Source organism: Pogona vitticeps, chromosome 1 (assembly GCF_051106095.1).
Source record: "Pogona vitticeps strain Pit_001003342236 chromosome 1, PviZW2.1, whole genome shotgun sequence".
Lineage (NCBI taxonomy): Eukaryota > Metazoa > Chordata > Lepidosauria > Squamata > Agamidae > Pogona > Pogona vitticeps.
In genome coordinates this window covers 313,997,408-314,025,165 of record NC_135783.1, presented here as the reverse complement: position 1 = coordinate 314,025,165, position 27,758 = coordinate 313,997,408, and the positions used below count along the sequence as shown (strand labels likewise).

At 42.2% G+C, this 27,758-nt stretch overlaps 1 protein-coding gene across 20 annotated transcripts in view; it reads right to left on the bottom strand.

Annotated features, from left to right (window-relative positions):
* The window catches only part of NPAS3 (neuronal PAS domain protein 3), a 932,663-nt gene extending 914,377 nt beyond the window's left edge, over nt 1-18,286 (bottom strand). For 7 of the 20 annotated variants that reach the window (XM_020788420.3, XM_072986345.2, XM_072986346.2 and 4 more), the window contains exon 1: nt 17,446-18,286. In XM_020788420.3, the coding sequence (XP_020644079.3) occupies nt 17,446-17,603 (158 nt within the window). In that variant the 5' untranslated portion in view covers nt 17,604-18,286. Of the gene's footprint in view, nt 1-13,384; nt 13,574-17,445 lie in introns of those variants that run through there. The other 13 variants (XM_072986349.2, XM_078392187.1, XM_072986350.2 and 10 more) reach the window with 5 other exon arrangements.
* Between the last annotated feature and the right edge of the window lie 9,472 nt (nt 18,287-27,758).

Sequence of the window (27,758 nt, the reverse complement as noted above, 5' to 3'; positions counted from 1 at the left end):
GTGGTGGGATTATGTTTCTATGCTGTGATGGGTCTAGCAGGGGTTTGGTTTTTTGTGTGCTTTCCCCCCAATTTCTGATGGCTCTTGGGGAGTTTGCTTTATTGGGTTTTTCCCCATTTCCAATGGGTCTTGCGGGGTTTGTTTGCTTTTTCCTTTGCTTTTTTTTTTCATTTCCGATGGTTCTTGCACAGTTTGTTTGCTTTCTGTTTTGCTTTTTCCTCATTTCCAATGGGTCTTACATGGTTTGTTTGCTTTCTGCTGTGCTTGTTTTGCATTTCCAATGGGTATTGTACAGTTTGTTTGCTTTCTGCTTTACAGTGGTGCCCCGCATAGCGACGATAATCCGTTCCGGAAAAATCGTCGCTATACGGATTCGTCGCTATGCGGGGGAAAAAGCCCATAGGAATGCACTAAAACCCGTTTAATATGTTCCTATGGGCAAAAAACTTACCGTTATGCGAAAATCCTCCATACGGCCGCCATTTTCGCTGCCCAGTAAGCGAGGAATGGGCGCGAAAACACAGCAGGCGGCCATTTTTTTACCCGGTGGCCATTTTGGAACCGCTGATCAGCTGTTCTAAAAACATCGCTATGTGAAAATCGGTAAGCGAAACAGCTTACCGATCATCGCAAAGCGATGTTTTACCATTAAAAACATCGCAATGCGATCGCTTTTGCGATCGCAAAAACGTAATCGCTATGCGGATTCGTTAAACGAGGTGCCCGTTAAGCGAGGCACCACTGTACTTTTTTGCATTTCCAATGGGTCTTGCATGGTTTCTTTACTTTTTGCGTTGCTTTTTTTTTTTTTTTTTTGCATTTCCGAAGGGTCTTGCATGGTTTGTCTGCTTTTCTTCCCCCCCCCCAAAGGGCAGAAAGGATTAATTGCGTTTCCGATGGGTCTTGCAGTGGTGTGTTGTTGTTTTTTAGGGAGGGGTGTGTGATTTTTTTCTTTGGCTGGAATGGATTAATTGCATTTCAATGCATTCCTATGGAAAATGGTGCTTCAACTTACAACCATTTCAAGTTACGATTGGAGTTCCAGAACCAATTAAGTCTAGGCACCACTGTACTGGTGAATGAAAAATGCAGAGTTAATTTTTTTTGTAATATTACGCCCATCATTCTTGATTTCCCACAAACTAGTAACTCATTAATTACATTCTTTGGATTTCTTTGCAAAACATTGGCATAATAGCCAATTCTGTACCAGTGACATTTTTCACAAATAGGATCAAGCACTTTGTGCCGTTATGAAGGTTAAGGGATAAACAACACACTCTGTGAAAGTCTTTTTTTTTAATCCCATAGCCAACATTGTAAAGATTCAATTGTTCAGTCCTTTTCACTGACCTCCACCTTGACCTATAAAGACTATTACCTACAAGTGGTTGACTGTTTTGTGTTTCTCTACAGTGCTGCAAGTCGGACCTTTGCCTGAGGAAGAACATCTTTATTCAAAAACTTAGCATATTATACAGTTATGTCTAAATAGCAAGCACCATGAAAAGGATAATTCTATAATAAACTGTATTACTTAAACTACTGCATAAGGAAAATGAACTATCAAAAGCTCAAGCATGATGAATAATCAAGGGTGGAAAATTAAGCAACAATCTCCTGTACCTAATATTAAAGTGCACTGCCAGTGCTGCAGTATTATTTACTCAAAGGTTTCAAAGTACTTTAAAACCTATTAAGCATTGTTAGATATTTGAGCAATAACCTACACATTTAGATTTATAGAGAAAGAAATATAACACCATATAAGCCACAATTCTATCAAGCTGATAGAACCTCACATTTGCCTTAAAAACTTCCCCTCTTGTTCAGACACTGCACATTCATTACATTTTTGTATAAGCATTCTTCCTCCAGCCATTGAATCTGATGTGACCACCAACTCATGCTCTCAAGCAATGGATATAACGTATCCTGACTATGTCGTGATTACTGCAAGTTGGCCAGTCCTGCTCAGGGAGATGAGAGAATAGATTATATCTCTGGTTCACTTGGGTTTTAAAGTTAGAATGCTTCTACACAAAGCATCAATGTAGTGTTCTGTTTCTAATGATCATACAGTGGTGCCTCGCTTAACGAGCGCCTCGCTGAGCAATGAAATCGCTTAACGAGGCGCTCTGGGCCATCACTGGAGCATTCGCTCAGCGATGGCCCCTATGGGGATTTTTCGCTTTGTGATATTCGCTAAGCGATTCGCTTAGCAAATATCGCATAACGAAGCGGGGGAGAACAGCTGGTTGGCGGTTCCAAAATGGCCGCCGGAAGGTCCACGCCGCATTTTCGCGCCCTGCCCTCGCTTACCGAGGGCGCGAAAATGGCGGCGCTATGGCAGAACCTCGCTTAACGGTGAGTTTTCAAGCCATAGGAACGCACTGAACGAAGTTCAATGCGTTTCTATGGCTTTTTTTATTCCGTTTAGCGATGTTTCGCTATAGCGAAGGTTAATCCGGAACGGATTAACCTCGCTATGCGAGGCACCACTGTACTTGGAACTTGTTCACATTCACAATACTTGAAAAATGGGCAGTATTTGCCATATTGGGACTTCTACTAAATACAGACAACAGAAATGGATGACTGCTTCTAAGTAGTAGTCAAATATTCTTACTGTCCAAACTTCTGGAAAAAGGATGTACCAATATTTCATTAATGCTATTCTGCACTTCAGCATTCAGTCTGGAGGCAGGCGGTACATCACGGCCTCTCCCATTTTGAATAGACCCTTGTCCAGAAGGCCGAGGAAAAGAGGCAGCCCGAAAGCAGCAAAATCAGTGGAGAGGGGACAGATTGTATTTGTCTTCAGTGTGGAAGGGATTGTCACTCTCGAATTGACCTCCTCAGCCAATGTAAAAGGTCCTATGAGTCTTGTAAATAAGGTCACAAAATTAATAGCTTATAAAAATTTAGTCACAGCCTGCTGTTAGGGATGGAAGAGAAGGTCTTAACAATCTTTTAAAAGACAAGTTAATAAAATCAAGTTCCTTAATTACAATTTCTTAAAACAAAGAAGCTTTTATTGTTGCTGCTTTGACCTAGATATATCTACAAAGAATCCCAAAAAATAGTTCCCTAAGAGTCTTTCTATGTTAGTTCCTTTTCAGACTCTAAATGGTAAAAATGTTTTTACATCTTATGTCCAAACATTCCAATATTTTTCAAACTATTTTTTTTTAATGGGCATGTCTGGACTCAATATGTAAAATAAAATTACCATTCAGAGCATGTGAAAAGGAACTAACAAAGAAAAAACTATTTGGAGATTTGCAAATCTAGTTACTTCCCCTGCATTTCATTTCATACCTTTACAAAGTTTCATGGTAACGAAAACTATGACGACAACTTCTTGCTAACACAAAAATCACATTCACAGACAAATTCAGTACAGTATGATGACTACATCATATTAAGCAAGGAGGTAAGGGATAAAAAGCAAAACAAAACAAGAGCCTTCTAGAACAAAACTGCTTGAACTAAAAATTTAGCCCATAAACTTTATTTTTCCCCTGGAAGAAATGCATGCTGAGAAATGTGTTTAAGAATGGGTACTTCAAGACAATTTAGTTACCAGTAACCTCTAGACAACATGTTAATGAAAAGTACAAGCTTACAGCACTAGGGTTCTTCCACATCCCAAATGACAAGTCTTTCACTACAAAGTGGATTTTGTTTAAATCAAATTAATTTAAATCCCAATCTACATTTTAAAAACTGGGTTTTTTTAAAGACTTACATTTCTTTAAATCTCATTTTTAAAATTTGCATCATGATTTATTTTTTAAAAGCATTTATTTTTATCCACACTTGTACTTTTCAATGTAGTTAAATCCTAAAAAGCAGAAGCATGAGATGCCTGTACCTGTATGTCCAATTCACTGTATATTTTCAGCTCAAAAGTCTCAATTTTAACACTTTGATTTCAGCTATATAATCTTCTACGTAAACACTTTAAGTTCATATACATATGATTTCTCTATCTCTTAGTTTCCTACTGCATATGAACTGATAATTTTAATGGACAAACATGTTACAGGTTGCCCAAATTCTGATCTGTAACTTGCAATCAGCTACTTTTTTGGAAGTTAAAAATGTCACAGGAGGACAATATATAATCCCTTACTGCATACAGCTATTTTGAGAGGGAGCCTTTTAACTTCAAGGTGGCCAGTGCAAAAGATGTCCCCAACTCCCAATGAAGCTGCTCAGGATCACTGGAAAAAGGGAGTTGATAACGTTGCCTTTAGCTCAGCTATAATGCTGGGAATAAAATATATGCAAATTGGCCGCTATTCCAATATACTCAATTTGCCAAAACGTTTAGGTTAGTGATTATGAATCAGTGGGAAATGCCACATCCTTAGATGGCATAAGAATTTTAAGTTATGTTGGAACCAAAAAAATGTTCAGTGTTAGATACTTTTTCATCTGCACAAATACAAAACAGGAACTGATCTGAACAAATTACTTGCTTGTCATAACTCTAATACAAGTGTACATAGATGATTGTCACCACATGCTGAGAGGAAAGGCAGCATTCTTGTAGTTACCTGGGACACATCCACAGAAGCCCAGAGAAGACCAGAAGGCCCATGTAGCCTGTGGAATGAATCTTCTTCCTTCGTAATTGAGATATTCTCTATATTTGTGATATCTACCAGCTTTTCAGTTTTCAGTTTAAGAACATGTATGAATACTAGAGATTACATCTGGTCCATAAGAATTCCACCTGAAGTCCTTGTTAGGCCTTGTGTTGGTGTATATCCAGAACATGCTGCCAAGAGCCTTTCAGAATGCTCACAAGATTTCTCTGAATCACTGAAAGGGGTATCACACAGTTCAGCAGCTTTGAAACAGTTTCATCTGATTTACTTTCTTATTTTTGAACAATTGGGATGATGACCACAGTGACAGTTTTTCACTATCTCATGGATAGGAAAAACAAGGAAGTCTTGCAAAACCTTTATAATAACTTATGACTTTCCATCCACAGTTGACTTCGCCTGATTCTTAAGTGCCATCTTCAGTCAACATGCACAATGCCATAGTGGAATGAAGTACAAAACAATTTACAGCCTGTGACAACTGTGCTAAAGCTTAAATGTACACAAAATATATAATGAACATTCGATGCAGCTGGCTGCAGTATTGGTGATTATATATATAAAAAAAATTCAGTCCAAATGCATGAACACCTATTATGAAATAAAATCCCATACAGTAGTTCCAATTCAAACCAAAGGGGATAGAATTGAACTTCTTGGTTAGTTATAATTCAGTAACTCACAGTAGATCCTCATTCTGAAATCCTGTTAAAGAAGAAGCACTTTCAGGTAGAGAGAGAGAGAGAGAGTGCCCTGGGACCTTGAAATGATCTAGTTTCTAAATACTGCCATTAACATAACAGAGACATCTACACTTACTCTTTCATCTCGTCTCTGTGGGTTGTATCAATTCAACACTTGGTCTTCTAATTAAAGCTAGACAGGCTGAGGTCAAAAAGAGCTCTGTGGAAGGGACAAATCAGTGAAAAGAAAAAACAGCATGAGCTACTGCCACAGAAATCTTATCCCACACACCATCACTATCTGTCCCCAATTAATATTTGATTTCCTGGTTTCTTTACATGGAAGTTAGTATTATCAAGAAACCTTAAACTTTCTTATGGTAACTTAACTTTATGTCTTATCAACTGTCTCAAAACATCCCACACTTAGCCAACATCTCACTTTCCATCCGGCTTTACTATGTATTTGTTTTTAACAAAACAAAAAACAAAAACACCTGAATTTACACACATTTTAAATCTCTCACTAATTACTTAAGCTTATTTAAAGAATGTACAGAATCTGAATCTTAAGAAAATCAAATTCAAGGTAATCAGTAAAAAAATACTCAAAGAAATAGAGTTAAAGACCCAATACAAATGTGTGGTGCATGTTGGCAAATATGTAAGTATACATATTTTGAATGAATGAACACTGAATTAAAACTTGCAACAAAATTGAGAAGAGATGGCCTAGAGCAACTTCCTTAAGATAAAAAAACAACATGCAATAATTTTAACACTGACTTAAGAATACACACTGTGATATCTGTTCTTAATTGTACTGCATGGCATGGAATCATGGACTTTTTAACTCTGGCAGCAGTACAGAAAGGACAACCTTATAAAGACTGGTTTGGATACAACACAACATCTCTGCTTAGAGCTTTTGTATCCCAGGTTCAGCTAATCATGATAGGAACAAGGAGAGAAAAACACACACACATAGGGAAAAGAGCAGGGTTTCTTGCTCAGCTTGTGCAATACTAGAACACTACATATTTTAAGAGTCATTTCAAGACACCTTCTCCTGCCTTTTTTCATACCACAATACCAAATTGGCTGAATGCGTATGAATAAATAAGTATGTGTGAAATTATGTTTGGGAATAAAGAGGGACAGTAGCCTGGTTTGTACATAAATACTAAATTATGGTGTAACACTATATGCATGGGCTTAAAGGCTCAAATGCTTTTTTGCCTTATGTCCTCCTTTGGCAAAGATAATAGGAAACCAGAAACATCCATTTCCATTTTCAAATGACCATCGTAATGCATTGTGTCTAATCTTAAACAAAGTGTGATCAGTTTTAAGTAAGGAAACAAGTTAACTTCAAACCACAGTTAACAACCATGCCTTGTTTTCATAAACTGTAAACTGGGTTCAAAGAAGTAGAAAATGACGTGAATGTCTTCTTCTCCTTGCACCTACCCTACAGGAAGGGAAAGTGATGCACATGTATCTAAGGCTCAAATATACTCATTTCCACAGGACAACTGGCTAACATTATTGAAACATAGCCAGTACACAAAACTCAAATGAAACGGTCTGTTGTCCCAATGAAAACACAGAAGACTGACTTGAGAAGAAAATGGGGAAAAAGTATTCATAGATATTTATCATTTCTTGACCAGCCTTTCTTTCACACCACCGTTGTTAACCTGGCACAATTTTTTTTCTCCGTTATACAGAATTCAATTAATTCAGAATGGACTGCAAACTTCAGGAGACCGGACATGGAAAGCTGGTTAATATACAGTACTTCAATCATTCTGGAATTTGCACTATGTGAAAGACATCACAGTTTTCAAAAAATTCAGGAGAACCCAGAATTAGCTGTGATAAGACTTTGCGCATTTCTGATCATCTGTTAGATTAAATTCATTCAGTCAATATAACATAAATTGTTTGCATCAGTGTGAATTTCATCATATCAGAATTCTCTGAAGCCCTTTAAGTAAATTGTTGTACAATTTTTACAGAAGCTTTTTTAATAAAATAGTTTAAATGTATAACAGTGCCTGCAGTGAATATATTTGAAATAAACCTTATGTGAGGAGAAAGACACAGGATCCTATACAATTATTATTTTTTATTTCTATTAAATGTATTCACTCAATTAATTGTGGTATTTCTTTATAGTTAAGAGATTCCTGAATTCGTATTTCCAGAAAATATGCATATATTTTTCAAGCTTAAAGATGACACCATTCCCAGTACAGTATATCTTTCAGCACAATATCATTCAATGTAATACACAGGCATATCATAAATTATTAATGAATAGTTCTGCTCAATACCCTGTTAAGATAAAGGGCACAGGAGAATCATTTATTCTACCAGCACTTTGTATATGGTGAAATTACCAGTCCTTTTGGCCTCAGAACAATGCTGCAGTCACATGTGGCACAACAACAACTGTGATATTCTACAACACCATTTTGCAAACTAATGTGGCATTACAATAAATTATGATTACTATCCAGGTATACAGGCACCAGTAGTCCAACCACCTTGTTCTCAATGGTAACAATCTACAGCAAAGCAAACAAAATTAGAAAACTCTCCCATATTGGTATGAATGAAAAATATAGCAGCATTTTATTTGCACTATAATTTTAAAATTTTCTTCAAATATAACTTGCTTTTAAAGATACTGTATTCAAATACGTTTCACACACATATGCAAAATATATTTTTATTACAAATGATAATTCTAGAGCCTACCTGCATTTAACTAATGAACTGTACTAATCAGCTCTAATGAAAATAGTGAGGTTTACTTTCAAGTAAACATGTTACAAAATGCATTATAAGATAACGTCTACTATACTCTTCATGCTGATGATCATGACCACTAACTTCATGTGATCTCATACAGAATACGCCACCAGACCATCTCATTCCACATAAAGCAATTAAAAAATAAAAACAAATTCAAAGTAGTCAGTCTTAAGCATTGTAAAAAGCCCTAAATGAAACCTTTGCATTACACACCTAGGCAATAACCAAACCAGTATCTGATAAATGAAATCTAAACTTTACCTACTTTGTTTATGGTAAAGTAATTTCAAATTACTATGCATCCAAGAGTTCAATTTCTGCTGCTAAAATATCAGTATTATTGCACACATCAATGTAACAAAAATGACTGCAACCTCCATATTAAATTTTAAAACATTTCTATTTCAAGATACACAAAGTATCACAAAGTATCCTAGGTTTTTAAAACTATGTATGCTTCAATCACTATACATCACAGTTTATACAGTACAGTACTTCTCTAGTAAGACACTGAAAAGCATGGCATTCAACCAAATGTGAGGGTGAAGTACATAAATACTGTGCCACTAGTGTACATTGTTTAAGTGGCCTGGTTTTATAATTTAATAGTGAAATAGAAAACCACATTCCTGAATGGCAGGTGTTGGTATCTCAGCAGTCTCACAAGAAAGTGGAAAAGGCATATCAACTATTTCACAACAGGTTGCCACACAACAATCTTTAACAGTGGGCTCTTTAAGAAGGTTTCTTAATAGTTGGCAAAATGTTAACTGCCAGATACCTTACATGTTGATGACATATTGTGTGAAGATTTGCCAATTCCTGTTTTTCCAAAATATGCAATATATTTCTTCTTGCTGCAGAACTTTGAGCTCTTAAGAATACAGCAAAAATCTTTATGCTAGAAGGTATTTAGCAGCCAAAAAATGTCTTGTATAAGTTGATCACCAGTCTCGTATAAAAACTAAATAATATGTGATTCCAGTTAGTAAGAATAATATGGAGCAAGAATGATTCAACCTGTTAACATCAGTGCAACTACTAATCCATAAATCTGGAAACAGAAATATTGTGGTAATGTGGGAGGCTCTATTTAATAAAAGTCATTATAACTCCTAGGTCTAGCTAGCTATAAGATCTAATATCCTCTCTGGTACCTCTATGATATGCCCATGCATTATGGTTCTTGTTGACAGACTGTTGCCTTGGAAATATTTCATTATTTCAGTTTTTCCATTTGTAGACCCCTTGGCCTTGTGATATGAAGGCCACCCTATTTCATATTTTCGATTATCATTTAAGCAATCTTCTGGAGCTATTTATATAAAAGCAAGTGTTAGACAATGCATATCATCATTTATCACTGCTGTGTATAAGCATGCGCTGTATCAAGAAATACACAAAAAAATGAAGGCAGCTTTTTTACACTATATAACAGCAATACAGTGTTATGCTTTATGAATAACTGCCAATATATATTTATAGCACAATCCTATATATATCTACTCAGAGCCAACTTCCATTGTGTTCAGTATGATGATTATCCCCTGGTTAATATGTTCAGAACTGCAAATTTAATTGCCTTGAATGTATATACAAAGCTAGGTAAATCCAGCGTGTATTTGAACAACGAAATGTCTGTAGTACTGTAAATGAAAACACAACAATCTGCAATATACTAACTTCTCAAATTAACTAAAGAACAAAGTAAAAAAAATCAAAGTTGCCAAACACCAAAGTATTGGACTACTAAAAGAAATACCCCTTCTGTATTACCAGTTATAGTACACTGCTACTTTAAAACATTTTAACGCATTTGATTTTTGCATAACAATTTCTTATTTTTTTAATACACATCAGCAGAATCCTAACCATGCTTAGGGGCAGGTCAAACCAAATTTCATAAGGACTCACTTCCACATAGGCACAGGACTGAAGTTTAAAATATAATTTTGCACATTCAGGCCTACTTATTTCACTAGAGTATGCAACAAAATCCAAACATATTAAATCAGAAGTAAACTCCATTATTAGTGAAACTCATTCTCACAGAAATTAAGCCTTAACCCACAGAACTACTTATAAGGTAACTTGGCAAATAAGTAAACCGAAGCTAGACAATGCCAGAGAAGGCGGATTTAAGTTGATGCACGAAAGGCCCAAATAAAGCATGCTTTGTATATTAAGTAAATTGTAAACATTTACTTACTGAAACAACTGCAGTCTTCTAAACATCTGTATTAAGAGGCAACAGTTTGATATATTAAGCAGAGCTCCCCTCAAAAAATTCATGTACCATTTAATCATAAAATGGTTGGTGTATCTTATGCAGTGGAATACATGTAGCTTCAAGGCATAAAACAATCATCTGGACAGTAGGCCAAGCTTTGGGTTATTGGTGTATCATGAATTTAGGCTACTTTTCTCCCCCCCCCCCCAAATTATTGCTCACTCCACTCCCAACAGGATAAAATTACTCTGATCCAGCGTTTAAGATGACAGCATCAGAGCTGAACAAGAATATGCTATTAAAGGGCATTAAATTAAATACAGTATATCCTCCTACAACTTCAATCAGAATTTCAGACCAAGTGTTATTTAGTACAGCTCTCAAGTGGAGCAGAATAACAAATCGCACACTTTGATTTACCTTCTTCGAATGCCAAATGGAGACAGGTGATAAAGAAAGCACTCATGCACAAGCTATGAAGTTTTCCCCAGAAATTAATTCTATCTTCCAGATTCCTATCTCAGAAAAATTCCCAAAATGGCACACAAATATGCCTCTGCTGGAGAGATTACTGAAGCTGTCCCAGCAAATACACTTATTACCAATATAGTACCAGACTCATAAAGAAAGAAAAAAACAGAACTCTCTGGTTTGGTGGGGGAGGGCGGCTGGGGGCAGAGGGAGAAAGCACATACTGGTATTTATGTGTTGGCTTTTTTCCCCTCTACAATTCTGTATGCAGGAAACCAGGATGTTGCTGAAGACATTATTAGTAATATACAAGTGCTTTTACAGTCACTGGAGAGAAAAAATTGAATGTTCATAGCTAAAAGGAAAGTAAAGGAATGCTAAACTCAGACTACTAGAAATTTCATCAAGATGATGTATTCCCATCATGAATATATCCAAATATAGCTGGAGGTGGAAAATGCAACAGTTTATACTATGAACAAAGCACCAAGTGCATCATGAACAAAAGCAGCCTATTTGGATTTAAACCTATTTAGAAAATGAGACTATATCAACTTAAATCCAAACACTTCAGCAGAAGTGATATACAGATCACATCCTCCAATACCTATTGTCATGACAAGCATACAGATTTACACTTCACTTTTACTTTGACACTACACTGACATTTTCCTTTAAAAGCCATGTGTTACCATTTATCAGTACAAAGCACTAACTACAATATTTCACACTCTCTAATAATCCATTCTACCATGTTTAGATGTATACTTTCTATGCATTTCAAAAACCTCATTGGAAGATAGATTTTTTCAGTAAGCTATACAAAAAAAGGTATCTCACCCTTGGGCTACCCAAACAGAACAAGGACCCACTACCTAGTAATGCTAATGGGAAAGAAAAGAGAGAGAAAAAAGCAGTATGTGCTTTGACATTCTTTTGCTGATATGAAACTGAAATCAGTCTAAATTTTTTTACTATTCAACAACTTTTAAACTTTGAAATGTTAGTTAGAGATACCAGAGAAGCCACACAAGCTTCTCTGTATGGCAATCCCCATGCCATTCCCAAGGGGTCTCTTTAACTTCTTCCTTGCCATTTTCACTCCCAATTCACACCTCCACTTCCTTTTCTGGGGGACTTGCTCAGAACGAAGCGAAAAACTGAGCTTCAATTTTGACTAGACTCAGACACCTTGTGGTAACAAAGCCCTGTCTCTTATTTCTGTTTCTACAATAGCTAGTTGCAATCACCAAGAAAGTACTTTGCACAGGCTCAGAGGGAACAGATTAAGGACCAAGCCTTTGGAGGTCCCTAACTCAAACTGATATCTCAGCTTTCCCTTTTAAAAAAGGCTACAGCTGACCTCCCCTGAAAAACTCACATCTCTTTAAAAAGCTTTCACACCTTAATTCTGCCATTCAGTCCCATTGTTTTCTCAGTTATTCCAGATGTGCTCCCTTTCAATGGGCCAGGCGTTCGTCTTTGTACCAACTGTCTCCATCACTAAAGATGCACTTTATTTTGACTCAGACGAGAGCAGCAGACATGCCCATCCGCCAGAGTCGCCCAAGAACCCCACTAAAAGTGAAGGGATCGGAGGTGGTGGTGTGGCGAGATGAGGAAAAGAGTGCAAAGATTTGGGAACTGAGAACAAACCCACTTCTCGCCTGCAGTGTCACTGCAAACTCTTCTCCCCGAGAGTACCGAAGGAAGTCTTAACGACGTCAACAACTAAGTTTAGAGGCTAATTCCGAATCGCGAGTGGTTGCAACCGGCGGCGCGGGGGGGGGGTGTGAGGAGGAGGAGGAGGGTTTTAAAGGCACGGCGCTCTGCAATTGTCGCCGGACTTCCCCTCAACTTGCCCCAGCGGGCGCAACGAAGAAGCCAACCCGCTCTCTTCTCCTCTAGAGTTTTTGGCCTAGCAGCACGAGCCTCGCCAGCCCTTCCAGTCAAGGCAGTGCTGGGCCTGGCGAAGGCTCGTCGCCTCTCTCTCCCTGCCCGCCCGCCCGCCCCCTTCCTTTCGATGCCGCCCCGTCGTCGTCTCCCTCTTCACACGCTCGCTCGCCGAGACCATCCAGCCAAAAAGTTGCCTCCCGGGAATTCCGCCTCACACCCTTCCTTCCTTCCATCCCTCCCTCCCGCCCCTTTTCTCCCGCCAAACGCGCCCAGGCAAAACACCGACTCCTGCAATGTGGGGAGGAGGTGCAGACTCGCCGCCGCCGCTGCTGCTGTTGAGGGAGCAGCCGAACAAGTGCGGTGGTGTCTGCGCAGCACCAGCAGAAGCGCGGCCGCCGCCAAATATGCAGGCAGGCAGCAGGCGAAACTCCCGAGACCCAGCAGTGCGAGCGGGTCTCCGCTAGCAAGAGAGGATAGTCGCCGCCGTCTGCCTCTTCCCCGCCGCTGCCGCCGCCAACAACCCCCCCCTCCATTTTTTCCTTTTCCCGGTCATGGAAGCCGACCAAACCAGACCTATGGCAGCAAGAGGAGGCGGCGTCCGAGACAGAGGCAGCCGCGTCGGCGGCGGCTCCTGCCGGTTCAATACAGAGAGAAAGTGTTACCGTTCTCGTCTGGAAGGATCCTGCGGAAAGCTTGGCTTGGTGGGCGCCATCTTCCTGGGCTTTTTTTCCCCCCTTTCCTCTCTCCCTTACTTTTCCCCCTCCTGGTGTTGGTGTGCGGTGTTGTGTCTAGCAGCAGCGGCGGCGGCGGCGGAAGCAACGGCCCTGCTTAGGCGGGCAGGCTGAGTAAAAGTACTGAGGCCAATGCATGGCGGGGCTCCGGGCTCGCCGGCGCAGCAGTCCTGGCGCAGCTGGCTCCGCTCTCGCTCGCTCCCTCGCTCGCTAGCTAGCGCTGCTGTTGCTGGTGGCGCAGCTCTGGCCGCCGCCGTCCATAAGCCGAGGCGCGGAGAGAGCCCAGGTTCCGCCGCCTCCGGAGACATGCCAAGCCCAGCGACGAGGGGCCGAGCGCGGCGGCGGAGGAGGGAGGAAAGCGCGCAGCCCCGGCGGGCAGCCCGGCCAGCGGCATCCCCGGGCAGGTGTGACAGCGACGCGGAAGAGAGAGCCCGCGGGGACTGGCTTTACGCGCGAGGCCGAGCCATGGAGCAGGGAAGTGGGGGAAAGTCAGGGCTCTTCGGGCTTGGCCGCTGTGAAAGTATTTCTGGGCATTTCCCAGCTGCCTCCCCCCTCCAGCCGCTCTCACTCTCTGGTCTGCGAGGGACGGGAGAGCCTCCGCTGCCGGCGCAACAACGCCACTCAGTTGCAGTTTCGCATACTTTCCTTCTCTGGAGGAGCAGAGCCAGCAAGCGAGGAGAGGGGGGAGAGAGAGAGAGAGAGAAGGGGCTGCGAAGCCACACACGTACGCTCGCTCGCTCGCTCGCTGGCGGGAGGCTGGAGTCGAATTCTGGCGACAAGGGCAGTGTGTATTCACAGAGCAGCCGACACGTGTGATAAAACCGAGGGGGCATGGCGTCGGAACGCATGTATTTCGGATAGCAGACACAGCTATACAGTACAGTGCTTATGTGGCGTGTATATGCACACCCGGGGAGAGGAGAGTCTGTGTGCGTGTGTACACATCCCGAGCGCGTTTGCCTCTGTTAGCATACGTGCCTGGTCTTTTACATACACAGCATGTGTGCCTGTGTGGAGGAAGGAGTGACATCCTTCAGCTACACGGCCAAGCTGCACATGCGTCTGACTTCTTGTCCTCCGTCCAACTACCGTATACAACTGAGTGGTGGACGTGTGGCTGCGTAGCAATGGGTGTAAATGAAACCATCGGGATATACCATTACCGTATTTCTTCTGGCATAACGATAGTTCACCCTGGTAGAGACCGTTCACTTTGTCCTAACAGTGTCTGTTTATAAATTAATTAGTCAACATCTGAAAGAACGGTTGGGGACAAGAGGAATGTTTTACTGGTTTGTCGGGAAAACCAGAGGTTAATTGGAAAAAAAACCCTACGAAAACCACTTTTCCAAATCGCCCCATCAGCAGTCCCAATACTAGTTTGTTTTACTATTCTTAGTTACTCCTAGAATGGGGGGAAAGTTTTTATCTTTTCAATAATAGCAGCACAATCAGACCTTCAAAAATGAAAAGTGGTCAAGCTAGATACTGAGAAATTTAAAAGTGACCCAAGTCCTTTCACGGGTGTGTAGGTGACTTGAATTAGCTGCATAAGGAGTTTGCAAAGTGCCAGAAAGCTGGGCAGCAGGGCGCACTCAGTGACCCCAAAAATATGATCTTTGCCACGAGAGGCTGCGAGCTTGCCCTGTCTCGAGTCCCTCGGGGCTCCGAGAGCAAGAAGAGTCAGTCGATCAGAGAAGTTTACAGCCCAAACCTCTACAGCAGCGCTTCTCCGAAAACTGCCTATTTCTAATTGAAACTCATCAGTCGAAAGCCGGTAGAAATGAATAGGCCTAAGATTACAGCCACATAAAAAGAACCTAGTAATTACTTCCTAACAATATGAATTCGTGGGTTATTTTAAATGGGCTGTCCCGTACAAGCCCTCGAGATGTGTTCTTCTCAACCTCAAACTACTCTATCTCAGGCAGAACAATAAAGTTAACAGGTGTCATCTGTTTTTTGGAGTAAGTGTGGAAGAGCTAGCAATGGCCAGATGCCTTGCTTAAAACAGGCACATAAAATCATGTGAAAGATTCTTTTTAATGAGTTAAAAATATCAGTTTGCCTGTCATATTATTGGGGAGTACATTTCAATGTTTTGTTTTACTGAAGAATTTGAAAGTAAGGCATCAGGTTTGGTAGAGATTTTGATTCTAGAAAAATAAGACTAAGTTAAGAAAATTAAGTATAAGCCAAATATTGTCACTTTACTGGAAAGCAGATCCCTCTCCATCATATGAGGCTAAATCTCACAAAGCTATGCACCTATTTAAAGTTACAAGGGACTGCATTTGTTTGATAAATTGCCAATATATACCTCTACTGTATCAGTATCTCTTTCAATTTGATAACTGATGCAATTAAACTACTATATAAAACTATAAAAATGGAGTTGGTCTACATACTTCTGCCCGCAAAACAAATTTAAGAGGTTGCTTCATTTATAGAAAAATTAATCTAATCCTTACTCTTCTCCTTTCGTACACAAAACTATTTTGTTCTTCCCAGTCAAAGTAAACTCTCGTTTCCCTGTGATTTTTTTTACAAGAGACAAAATCAATTCATAAATTAAAGAATGGCTAACACTGCACCAACTTTCCTCTATTTATATTCCATTATGTGTATTTAATGGAAAGAATTTCTGTTTGTGTTTGAAGAAAAGCAACCTGATCTTGAATTTCAAAGACATCAGCTATGAAAATGCTCTAATATCTCTTGAGATCACTTCAGGAATCTGACCCTACCATAAATTTGCAGAAAGCAGGTGTCTTAGGCATTATCACAGTTAGAAAAGTTCAGTAAAACAAACTGTATTTCCCAAATCTTACCCCTATCACTTGACTGGATGAAAACTGATGGGCAAAGTTGGCAGGAACAATGATAGTTTCAGTCTGAATGGCTTAAATATAAATAATGCTAGTTTTAAGCAAGAGTTGCCAAACCAGTCAAGTTTGTAATTCAAGTTTCAAGCACGGGTAGTTGAGGTCTGGCACAGACCCTTGAGCTGCTCCAAAAATGTTATTTAATGTTATACTGGAAGTCAGAATATGTAGTCCAACATGCAGAACAGGAATGAAAAATGAGATGCTACAGAGTTTAATTTAGGATTTCTTTCTCACTTCCTATTTTGTGATCATTATGCACAAAGATACATTTAGCTCTTTCCTATGATGTGCCGGAAACAAAGAAAAGCAGCGAAAAGTTTAGTGTGGTGTTTTTTTTTTTTTTACTTAGAAAAAGAAAGGAATGTCATTTAATTACAGCTCCTGTTGGGACTAGCACCTGTCTCTTAATCAGTAGTTAGAGGAAAGAAAGGGAAAAGGTCTTTAAACTTCACTATGACTTATTGCCTAATCCAACTTCCCTTACGTTTCCTTCCTAAAAGGAGTTGTCTGTGAACCTCGGAAATTTGCATTAGAATGCCTTTGAGATGAATACCCCACAGTATTGAGCCCAGTTAGGATTTCCTGCTAGATTTCCCCCTAGTAACAGGTGACATACTAGCACTGTTGTAATAAAAATGTGCAATTGCAAGGGTGAAACGCCAAGTGAAAACTCTATCTTGTTCAATTGAAAACAAATTATCAATCACCGTAGCGTGATCAATTATACCTCTTGGCTGCCACGCTGTGGGGCTTGCACAAGACATTGACATTGAGAAATCCCTACTTGGGGAACGATAAGCAGGCAGGATCCCAAACTTTGCAGCAGAGAAAAAAAAAACACCCTTAGTCCTTGGAACTGCTGGGAACATCTTACTTCCCCCTTTGCTATTGTTGCTTTCGAAGCCCAAAGAGCCAGCACATTTCCGCTCGGACCTTTTAAAATATCTCGTTGTTTAGGGTGAGCATTCTCAAAAGCATTCAACAGCAAAAAGAAGAAAAGAATGCTAAAAATGAACGCAAAGCGCGCATAACAAGGCAAAGGGAGGCAGCCCAATGTCCACAGATAACAGGCACACACGCACACCTTTCCGACTGCGTACTCACCGCTGTTGGTAAGAAGTGATGCCTTGGACGTTTTGCGGGTTGCCGTTGGCTGCGGTACTGGCTCTCCCCATGCCCGGCCCGGCCGGCACTCCCCCGGCCGCCCCGCCGGCCGCAGCTGCAGTCACCTGCACGCTGAAATCCGGGAAGATCCGGATCATCCCCGCGGCTCAGCACCCGGCGAGTGTCGGCGAAGAGGTACAGCGGCTCCTCTCCCTCCGGCGGCTGCAGCAGCAGAGCCAGGCACACTGCAATCCCATTAGTGAGCGGCGGCCACTGGGAGGGAGGCACGGCGCTTTGATCTGAGCGGCTGGGCTGAGATTGAGTTCGAGGCGGGCGGGCGGGCGGGTGGGGGACGAGCGCAGAGAGGAGATATTTGACCAATTTGCAAACATGCAACGTGTCAGGATAGGGGAAAAGCGCGGGAAGGGAAGGGCTGCCCAAAGGTGCGGGAGGAAGAAGAAGGATCAAGAAGGGAAATCTCCCGACAGCCCGGGAACTGTGGCTCGCCCGGGAATCCGAGCGGAAAAGGGACGGCGAGAAGAGAGAAAAGAGGGGGGCGCGATTACTTCAGCGTGGCTGTGAAAATGATGGGCAGCAAATGTCTGCCCCCCCGCCCCTCCCTCCCTCGCCTGCTACTCCGCCCCAAAAGCGCTCAGTCTTGGAGGATTTCTCTGTTGCTCCGAAAGGCTGCTGACCACAGTTTGGTGGGCCAAAGCCAGCGGGGAAGGAGAGGTTAAGAGGGGAGGCCAGGATGCCCCCCCCCCGAAAGAGAGAGAGAGAGAGAGAGAAAGAAAAGAGAGGAGGCAGCTTGTTGCAGCACAAGTTCTTGGGAACTAGCTTTTCTTCTGTTTCTCCCCCCTCCTCTCCGCCGCTTCTCCTCCCCCTCCCTAACTTCCCTCCCAATCTTCTTGTTCTCTCTCTATGAAGGGCTGGTTTGCACCCAGGAGAAAACGCGCCGCTTTTGTGCAACGGGAGAGTTCCTTCTCTATTATAAGGGAAGTGACTCTCCTGCCCTCCTAGTGTGCGGCACTGTTACTGCTATTCAAACTTGGAAGGTAGGGTCTCTCTTTCTTTCCGTCTGTACGTATATTTGTGTGAGCGCCCACGACTGTCTACACGCCTGCAACGATTTCCCCGTTGCTGCTCCAAACATATCAATTATACCGCTCATGCCATGCACAGTAGCTTTTGCAAATGCATCCTGTGGAGCAGCAATAAGCACAATAATGAGCGAGGCCGTTTGGTCTGCAACTGCAATCATGCACGCCCTTCAGCAGCGGCGCGAGAACCATTCGCCCTGCCCTTAAAACGGGTGAAAAGGGGATCCGTGCAAGTCGTTCGGACAGACCTTTCCCCTCCCCAAAGCGGGTCTTTATTGGCTTTTTGCAAGACGCTGAATTGAAGTGGTCTTGGGACAAAAGTTGAGCAAGTAAAATTCTCCCCCCCCTCTCCCTCCCCAAGTAGTTTGTGTGCTCAAGAACTGCCGTTCCTTTGTGCAAGGATGCGGTAGCAAGGCCGGGTGCAATTCAAAGCCCCCTCCCCGCCCCTTAAATCTTCGGAGTTGCCGCTCACCAAACAAAACCAAACAAAAGCGTGGGTGGGGGAGTGCGAGTTGCCCAGCCGGCAACCCAGGCGTTCATGGGTGTGTGTGTGTGCGCGCGCGCCGCTACGACCAAGGCTTTTGCGAGGATGCTCGAGGCGGCAGGGGCGGCGGAATGTGCAGCGGCGGCAGCAGCATCACCAACCCCACGCTTCGTGCCTTTCCCACTCTCCCATCGGCAACGCACGGACCTTAAAGAAAAAGCGCCTTGCTCCACCGCAGCTGCCGAGAGACTCCCCTGGCGTTTGCCAAAGGCATTGCAGTCCGGGGGTCCCCCCTCCTCCCTTTCTTCCGCCACTTCCAGTATCTCGCTGCGCTTTCGCTGCGATTGCGCTTTCGTATTTTATTCTACGGGGAGCGTCCATGCAGCTTTCAGGGCAGGGGAGGGCCTTTGTGAGATATGTCTACACATTCCTTTTTAGTTACTTCCCATTTGGGGAAGGGGTACATATGAAAGTGCACCTTCAAACCGATTCCTGCAAATAACTTGCCAGGGGTCAAAAATCGAGTGTTAGGGGTTTCCTGTTCTCTCACAGTTCTTGTAGCATCTATATAAAGCTGGCTTCACGCATGTCTAGAAAGGATACCCTTTTAAAACTACACAAGTAATTTCCGAATCTTGAAGGAGGATAGAGACTTGCCCTTTCATATGGCCTTATGCTTCACTAGGACATCTTGAGGGGGACCTTGAAATGAGGAGACAAATCAAGGAGGTGTCCCAGAAGGACAGGATTGTAATCATGGGGGGATTTCAGTTATCCTCACATCCACTGGGTCAATGCGTGGTAGGTAGAGACTTGTGAGCAATCTCATATGCAAGTTTAATGGTAGTCACCACCCGTCTGGAGAAGGTTTGAGAGGAAATGGCAGAACCCATGGAGCGTTCCAGAAATGACACAAAAAATCCCGGAGAGGAACAAAAGGATGCGGTGTGAGAAATGTAGTAGGCCAATGCCCGCTCGACAGCCAGAGAATGGAGTGCTTTCTCGACATTAGTCGTAGGGTTCGGAAAAAGCATAGGCAACACCACTGGCTGATTAAGGTGGAAAGAGGTGGCCAGGAAAAAGGATAACCTTATCCGGATGAAACTGTAGGAATGGCGGGTCCACCTGGAGCGCTGAAGTGACAGCGAGAAGGAAAGCCGTCTTGAGGATAAGCCAGAGAGACGTGGAGGCCAACGGCTCAAACGGGGGAGACATGAGTCTGCGTAAGACAAGTTGAAGAGACCACTGTGGAGTGGATGGCTTGTAGGCTGGGTACATATTGCAGAGACCCTTGAGGAACTGTTTCAGTACCGGATGTTGAAATAACTTTGCCACATCAGAAAGAAGCGGCTGATATGCAACTATCGCAGATATGTAAACTTTCAGAGCGGAGTGGGACAACTCACGGTGAAAGAGGAGAAGGAGAAACTGTAGGAGAGTGTCTAGTGACGTGGGGCACACAGACACACCTCATTCCTTCGCAAAGTCACAGAAAGATTTCCACTTTCGTGCGTAGGTAGCCAAAGTAGAAGGCCGACAGGCCTGGTTCAAGATATCCTCTATCGAAGGTCCAGCCTCCAGGCTGTGAGGTGCAGGGAATCCAAGTCCGGATGGAGCATCCTGCCCTCATGGAGGGAGAGAAGATGTGGAAGACTGGGGAGCTGAAAGTGATCCCTCACCATCTGGAGCAGAGGAGCGAACCAGGGCTGCCAGAGCCACCAGGGAGCAATAAAGATCATGTTGGCCTGATCGTGGCAGATCTTGACAACCACCTTTTGTATCAAGAGAATAGGAGGAAAAGCGTACACCAGTCTGTCCATCTGGCTCTGGGCCGGGGAGCGATCCTGGGAGTCCCCCGCTGGCATATTCAAGTCCAACTCCAGGTCGAGGAGATCATTGAGCCCCTCCTCCCGTCCAGCTCGAGGTGACGGGCCTGTCAACAAAGCTGGTGGTGGGCCGTCAGGGCGGAACCCAGCCACATGGAAGTGGCCACAGCGGAGTGTTGGATGGGACAAGCCAGCTGGGGGTCAGGCAACAAAGACTGGGAGGGAGGGGCCGCTGGCCTACGAAAACCATCTGCCGAGTAAGAAGAGAATTGCTGAAAGTGGTGGCAGAAGGCTTGCCACTGTTGGAAAGCCAGAAAGGTAGCTGGGTCAAAGGAAAGAAACCCGGATTCCTCGAGCCCAAAAGGTGTCGAGCTTGAAGGGGGCTGCTGGGTTGCCAGTTGAGGCGGAGGCAGTTCGGGCTCGACATGTCGAGCTTTTCTCTTCTGCGGCGGTGCCAAGCCTGTCCAGCCTCATGGTACAATCAGCAACTTCAGGCAATGAAGCAGAGGCTGGAGAGCATTTGAAGGCGGGACCCAACAGAATCCAATTTCCTACCCAGATAAGCGAAGCTAAAAACCATCAGGCCAAATTATTCAGGATGGTACATGATCTATCCGGGTTTGGTCACAGTGACAGGCCTCCCAGTAGTATTTCTTGTGATCAATTTACAGAATTTTTTAAACACGAAGTGGAGACCACCCTCTGAGACCTTTACTGCTACTTTTCTTTATTAGGCTGAGGCGAGATGTCCACTGCACTGTCTTGTCTGGTGACACTAGTGCAATTCCCGCCGGTGATGTCAGAAGAGATCCTTGCCCAGCCTGGCTCATAAAAGCAGCCAGGCCTATAATGAAGGATTGGACCATGACCATCATTAATTGATCTCTCCAGAAGGATATGGTCCCTTGTGCCCTCAAGGAAACACTCATTAGGCCTTTATGTAAAAAAACCAAATCTCCCAGCAGATGTTATTAACATCTATAGACCCGTCACTAACGTTCCATTCTTAAGCTAGCTAGTGGAGAGAGTAGTGGCCAATTAGCTGCAGGCACTCCTGGAGGAGACTGATGCCCTTGACTCATTCCAGTCTGTGTTCAGGCTATGTCATGGCAGAGAGATAGCATCGGCTTGCCCTGCAAAATGAACTCTTGAGGTAGACTGACAGGGGCAAAATGTCCCTGTTGGTGCTCCTCATTCTCACAGCAGCCTTTGATACTGTCAACCACAGTATCCTCCTGAGGAGAGTCTCTGAGTTGGGGATGAATGGCTTGGTTTTTTCCTGACTACATTCCTTCCTGGAGGACCATCCTCAGAGAGTGCAGCTTGGGAAAGTGATATCCATCCCTTGGATTCTTAATTGTGGAGTTCCACAAGGGTTGATCATCTCCCATTGCTGTTTAATATCTATATGGGTACCCTGGGGGAGGTCATCAGGAGTTTGGGAGCTTCGTATCACTAGTATACAGATGATACCCAATTCTATCTCCTCTTCCACCCTTCTGCAGTGAATGCTGTCCTGTCCCTTGAGTGCTGCCTGGATGCCATGCTGGGATGGATTAGAGATAATAAGACTGAGGCTCAACCTGGACAAGATGGAGATTATGCAAGTGGGTGCCCCTAGTGTCTGTGGGCTGGGGGCCTCCCTATCATTGGGAGGGGCTACTCTTTCTGTGAAAGTTGAGGTTTGCAGTCTGGGTGTACTTCTGGACCCTGCACTATCAATGGAGTCTCAGGTAGCATCAGTGGTCCAGTTTTCCTTTCTCCATCTGAAGCGGATCGCCCAGCTGTATCCCTACCTTGACGCCAGGGCCCTTACAATTTATTTATTTATTTATTTATTTATTTATTTATTTATTTATTTGTTTATTTATTTATTTATTTATTTATTTATTTATTTATTTAATATCCCGCCTATCTGGTCAGTTACAACCACTCTAGGTGGCTGGTCTACAAACGGATTGTCTCGAGATTAGACTGTTGTAATGCTCTTTATGTAGAAGCTGCTACGGAAACTCCAGCGGGTCCAGAATGTGGCGGCCAGATTGTTGAGTGGAGTGAAGAAAAACCAACATATATCTCCCACCTTGGCCACCTTGCACTGTTCATTTCTGTGCCAGCTTAAAAGTGATGACTCTGACATACAAGACCCTAAATGGTTTGGGACCTTGATAACACCTCCTGATGAGATCTGCCCGACCTACTCGCTTATCCCACATGGGGTGTTGAGGTTTCTGATCCCAAGAGAGGCCTGGAAACAGAAAACTAGAAGTCAGGCCTTTTCAGTGATTGCTCCTCATCTCTGGAACGATCTCCCACCTGAAATCCACCTGGCCCCTTCACTGGGAACTTTTAAATGATCCTTGAAGACATGGCTCTTTAGGTAGGCTTTCTCAGAATTTACATTTGAATAACACAGCTGCACTTCCCAGTGTTTAAATCATTCCGCCATCTTGCCTTTCAATTTGTTATTTACATTTACTAATTTTATTTACTCTGTTTGTGATTTTGATTTTGTGTTTGACTTTGTATAATTATGTTATATTGCTAATAGAATGTTGTATTTTTGTTCTGATTTTTGTTTTTGTTTTATATTTTATGTGTTCTTGTCTCATTGAGTATAAACCACCCAGAGTGGCCTTATAACCAGAAGGGCGGTATAGAAATTGAACAAATGAATTATTTTGGTCTCGTTTTGAAATGATCTTTTCATTCTATTTTTATTTTATTGTGATTCTATTTTAACTCACTTTGGCTCCCTGGTAGATAAAAACACAGTTTATAAATCCTTTTAATGAATTAATGAATAAGTAGATACAGTTTTCTTTAGAAATTCACCATAGCAGTAGATTTCAGAATCTCTTGATACATGGGAGTACTTTCTTCACTAGATCAAGTGGTATTTGATAGCGTTTCTATTAAAATATGTTATCTTTCTCCCCTGCATGGTACTACTTAATATTTTATTTTTAAAACATAGTTGTACCTGTATTGATTATTCAAGATTATTTTGTTTTTCCTAAGCAAGACAAACATACAGACAGAGTCTGACTGACTGACAGTTTGTACTGATTGGGTTGGCAGGAAAATGCTACAGGAAAATAAAGGAAACAAAAAAACTAAGTGATTTTACAATCCAAGATATGCAGACTTTTTTATATAGCATTATTTATTTATTTCTTTTCCTACTGTCCATAGCTGATTTTAACTTTATCCACTGCTGGCATACAAATACTATATTGTAGAGAACATGGGGTATTTTTTGGGATGGGTCAAAATGCCCACTATTTTGCTACACTGAACCATCAGTATCACACATTGATCATTGTAACTTGATTTAATCTGTCTTTAACATAAAAAAACTGTCATGTAGTTTCAGCTGGTTCAACATCAGGACATGGCAGAATATGTAACATTTATTTTTAACCACTTACCTTCCTGGAGAATTCAGGGAGGTGGTTGTAACCTGTAATAATAACTGTGTTTGTCACGTCAGTTCAAACTGATGGCAACCCTTTGGTTTATCATTCCTTGTGAAGACATCCTGGGACTGTGCAGCTTGCCCAAAGACCACACTGGTCTTTACATACCTACATGCATGCATGCATGCATGCATGCATGCATGCATGCATACATACATACATACATACATACATACATACATACATACATACAATCTGCTGTAATTCCTACTTGAACATTTTAATGATGATTATCATTCATGTCACTGTTTTCAATGACAATGTGATCCACCTCAAAAGTAATCTGAAAGGCGATACTCATACACAAATAATCTTTAGTACAGTGAGATTACACTAATGACTACCACAAATATATCATTCCTTCCTCTATTGCTACCTATTTTCATCCCTAAATTGATGCCAATCCTATGTAGCATTGTAGGAAAAAGGAGTGATGACATTAAGATGTCTTTGATGATTTTTCCAGCTGTATACTGTCTTACTCTCTAACGGCTATATATATCCTCTTCTCTAATCTGTATATGAAATTGATATCTTTCTGGGGGCCATGGGCAGACACAAGTTAGCATAAGAACTTTACCACTTAAAATATGCGAGTTCTGGAGAAAATAAACTTCACTCGGTATCTGTGAATGTCTGCATCTAATACTGTTCATTAAACATGGATTCCAAGTATTATTTTGGGTAGGGGAGAAAAATTCTCATTTAGCTATCCCCATTTGCCCCCTCTGTGAAGACTTTACATTTACCACTCAAACAATTGATGTCCCTGTAGTATAAACAAGATAGATAATGAATATAAGTGGGATAGAAAATTAATCCTACTTGTGAGGAAAGAGACAGTCATAATTCACTTAGGCTTCTCAGCTCTTACGTTACGAGGTCTTCAGCTAACTCATGGGATCCATTCCACATCCCACAGATGCTTATTATGAATTCTTTTTATGTGCAACATGTGGGGACTAACTAGTTTCATATCTCTTGATATTAGCTGCAGTCCAGAGCGTTTTGTATTAAAGTAGAATGCAAACACAGATGCTATTTAAAACAAAGGATTTGAATGCGGACTCTGTTTTAACATTGAATTTATGTATCTTAATTTGGTTTGGAAAAGAATGCTAAAGTAAAAATAAAATAAAAGAATGATATTGATTCTTTGTTAAGGGCTGCATGAGAAAGAATATGTACTTCTGCCGGGACTATGGTACCTATCAACACAATGCCTTTTAGTGTGTTACAATGCAATAGAAACTATTTTCCCACTGGAAATCCCTGCTTGCTCTTTTGAAGTGTTTTAGAATGCTGCTTTTAGAAAGCCAGTTTTATGGTAAGCAAGAGCCTCTACACTTGGGCTTTCTACTGAAGAAAAATAATTTTCTTATCAGAGCATTGAAAGTCTTCAAGCCAGACTTCTCAAAAGAGAACCTGCTAGCCACCAAACCTCAAAGTTTAAGGGGCAGAAACTAGCCTCTCTGATTCTTTCCAGGTTTGTGATAAGTAGACCAGCTTTGAAATATGAAACGGCCAGGGGGTGCTTTGTGTTCAGAAGATCAAAGATGCACAGGCTGAAGTCCACATCATCCAACCATGAAGGGTATGTTTTGTTCATTGCCAAATTTACACCGAGGCAAAGCCGTTGCGTAGATCTAGACAGGGGTTCCCAAACTAGGGTCCCCAGATGTTCTTAAACTAAAACTCCCAAAAAGCTTTATCACTAGCTGTGCTGGACCAAGATTTCTGGGGACCCAAGGATAGGCACCACTAAGTTAGGAGACTGTCATCTCCATAGTGGTAAACAACACCCCCACTTTCAACCACTAGCCTTTAGCAGTTTACAGTGGTGCCTCGACTTCCAACCTTAATCTGTTTTGGAATGATGGTCGTAACTCGAAATGGTCACAAGTTGAAGCACCATTTCTCATAGGAATACACTGGAACACGATTAATCCATTCTGGCCGGGGGGGGGAATTACCACCACCACCACCCCAAAAAAAAACAACTGCAAGCCCATCGGAACACATTGAGGCCAGAAAAAAAACTGCACACACACCCAAAATGCAAGCCCCATTGGAATGTGTTAGGGCTGGAAAAAAATCACCAGCCCCCCCCCCCAAATGCAAGCCCCATCAGAATGCACTGGGGCTGAAAAACAAACACACCAAAAAAACAAAAAAAATGCAAGTCCCATCAGAACCCACTGGGGTTGAAAAAAACACACACACCAAAAAACATCACAGCACAGAAACATAATCCCCCCCCAGCCCAAACCCAACCTGCAAAACCCTGTAAATGTGCTTACTCAGAAGCAGAAAGCATCAGGCAGTCCGAAGCCTCCTCTGACGCACACACTCTAACCGTTGGGGTGAAAGAGCTAGAAAAAAGCAGCCTCTTCGCCGACCAATGGTTAGTACATTTGAATTCCCTGCCCTTTCCCCCACCTTTTTTTCTGTCGTAACTTGAAGCTCCGGTCGCTAGTTGAAGCAAAATTTTGCAGCCGGAGCTGGTCGTAACTTGAAATGGTTGTTAGTCGGGATAGTCATAAGATGAGACACCACTGTATTTCAATCTTCAGTTGCACGTCTGACAAAAAAGGTCTCCCTTTCCCAACTACATGAATCCTTCATTTTTATAGAATACAGTGGTGTCCCGCATAGCGATGATAATCCGTGCAGCAAAAATCACTGCAAAGCGATTTTGTCACTATGCGAAAAGAAAAAGCCCATAGGAATGCATTAAAACCCATTTAATGCGTTCCTATGGGCTTAAAACTCACCTTTAAGTGAAAATCCTCCATACGGACGCCATTTTCGCTGCCTGGTAAACAAGGAATCAGCGCGAAAACACAGTGGGTGGCCATTTTGTTTACCCGGTGGCCATTTTGGAACCGCCGGTCAGCTGTTAAAAATCATCACTATGCGATAATCGGTAAGCGAAACAGCGTACCGATCATCGCAAAGCGATGTTTACCCATTTAAAACATTGCAATGCGATCGCAAAAGCAATCGCAAAATCTTCGTCGCTATGTGGATTTGTCGTTAAACGGGGCGCCCATTAAGCAAGGCATCACTGTATTTGCCCTAGTCAATGTAACATATTGGGATATACTACCCAGATTTCTGTACCAATACAAAAATTTCATTCTTAGAATTAAAGAGACCATTGGACAAAAAATATTCCTACATCAGCTAATGTAAACATTTAGGAACGAAAGAAAATGTCACATTAGGATAAGAAAAAAATGCTCTATGGAAGCAGATAGGGTTCACAGAAAGAAGGGATAGTGGAAGCAGATAGGAATCATTTCATTGAAGTGAGCACATAGGCAGACAAAAAGAGGAAGTAACAAAAAACAGAAAAACAGAAGGCATCAGAATGTATAAGAGTTTGGACTGAAACAATTGTTTAAGCTGCTTATGAACTATT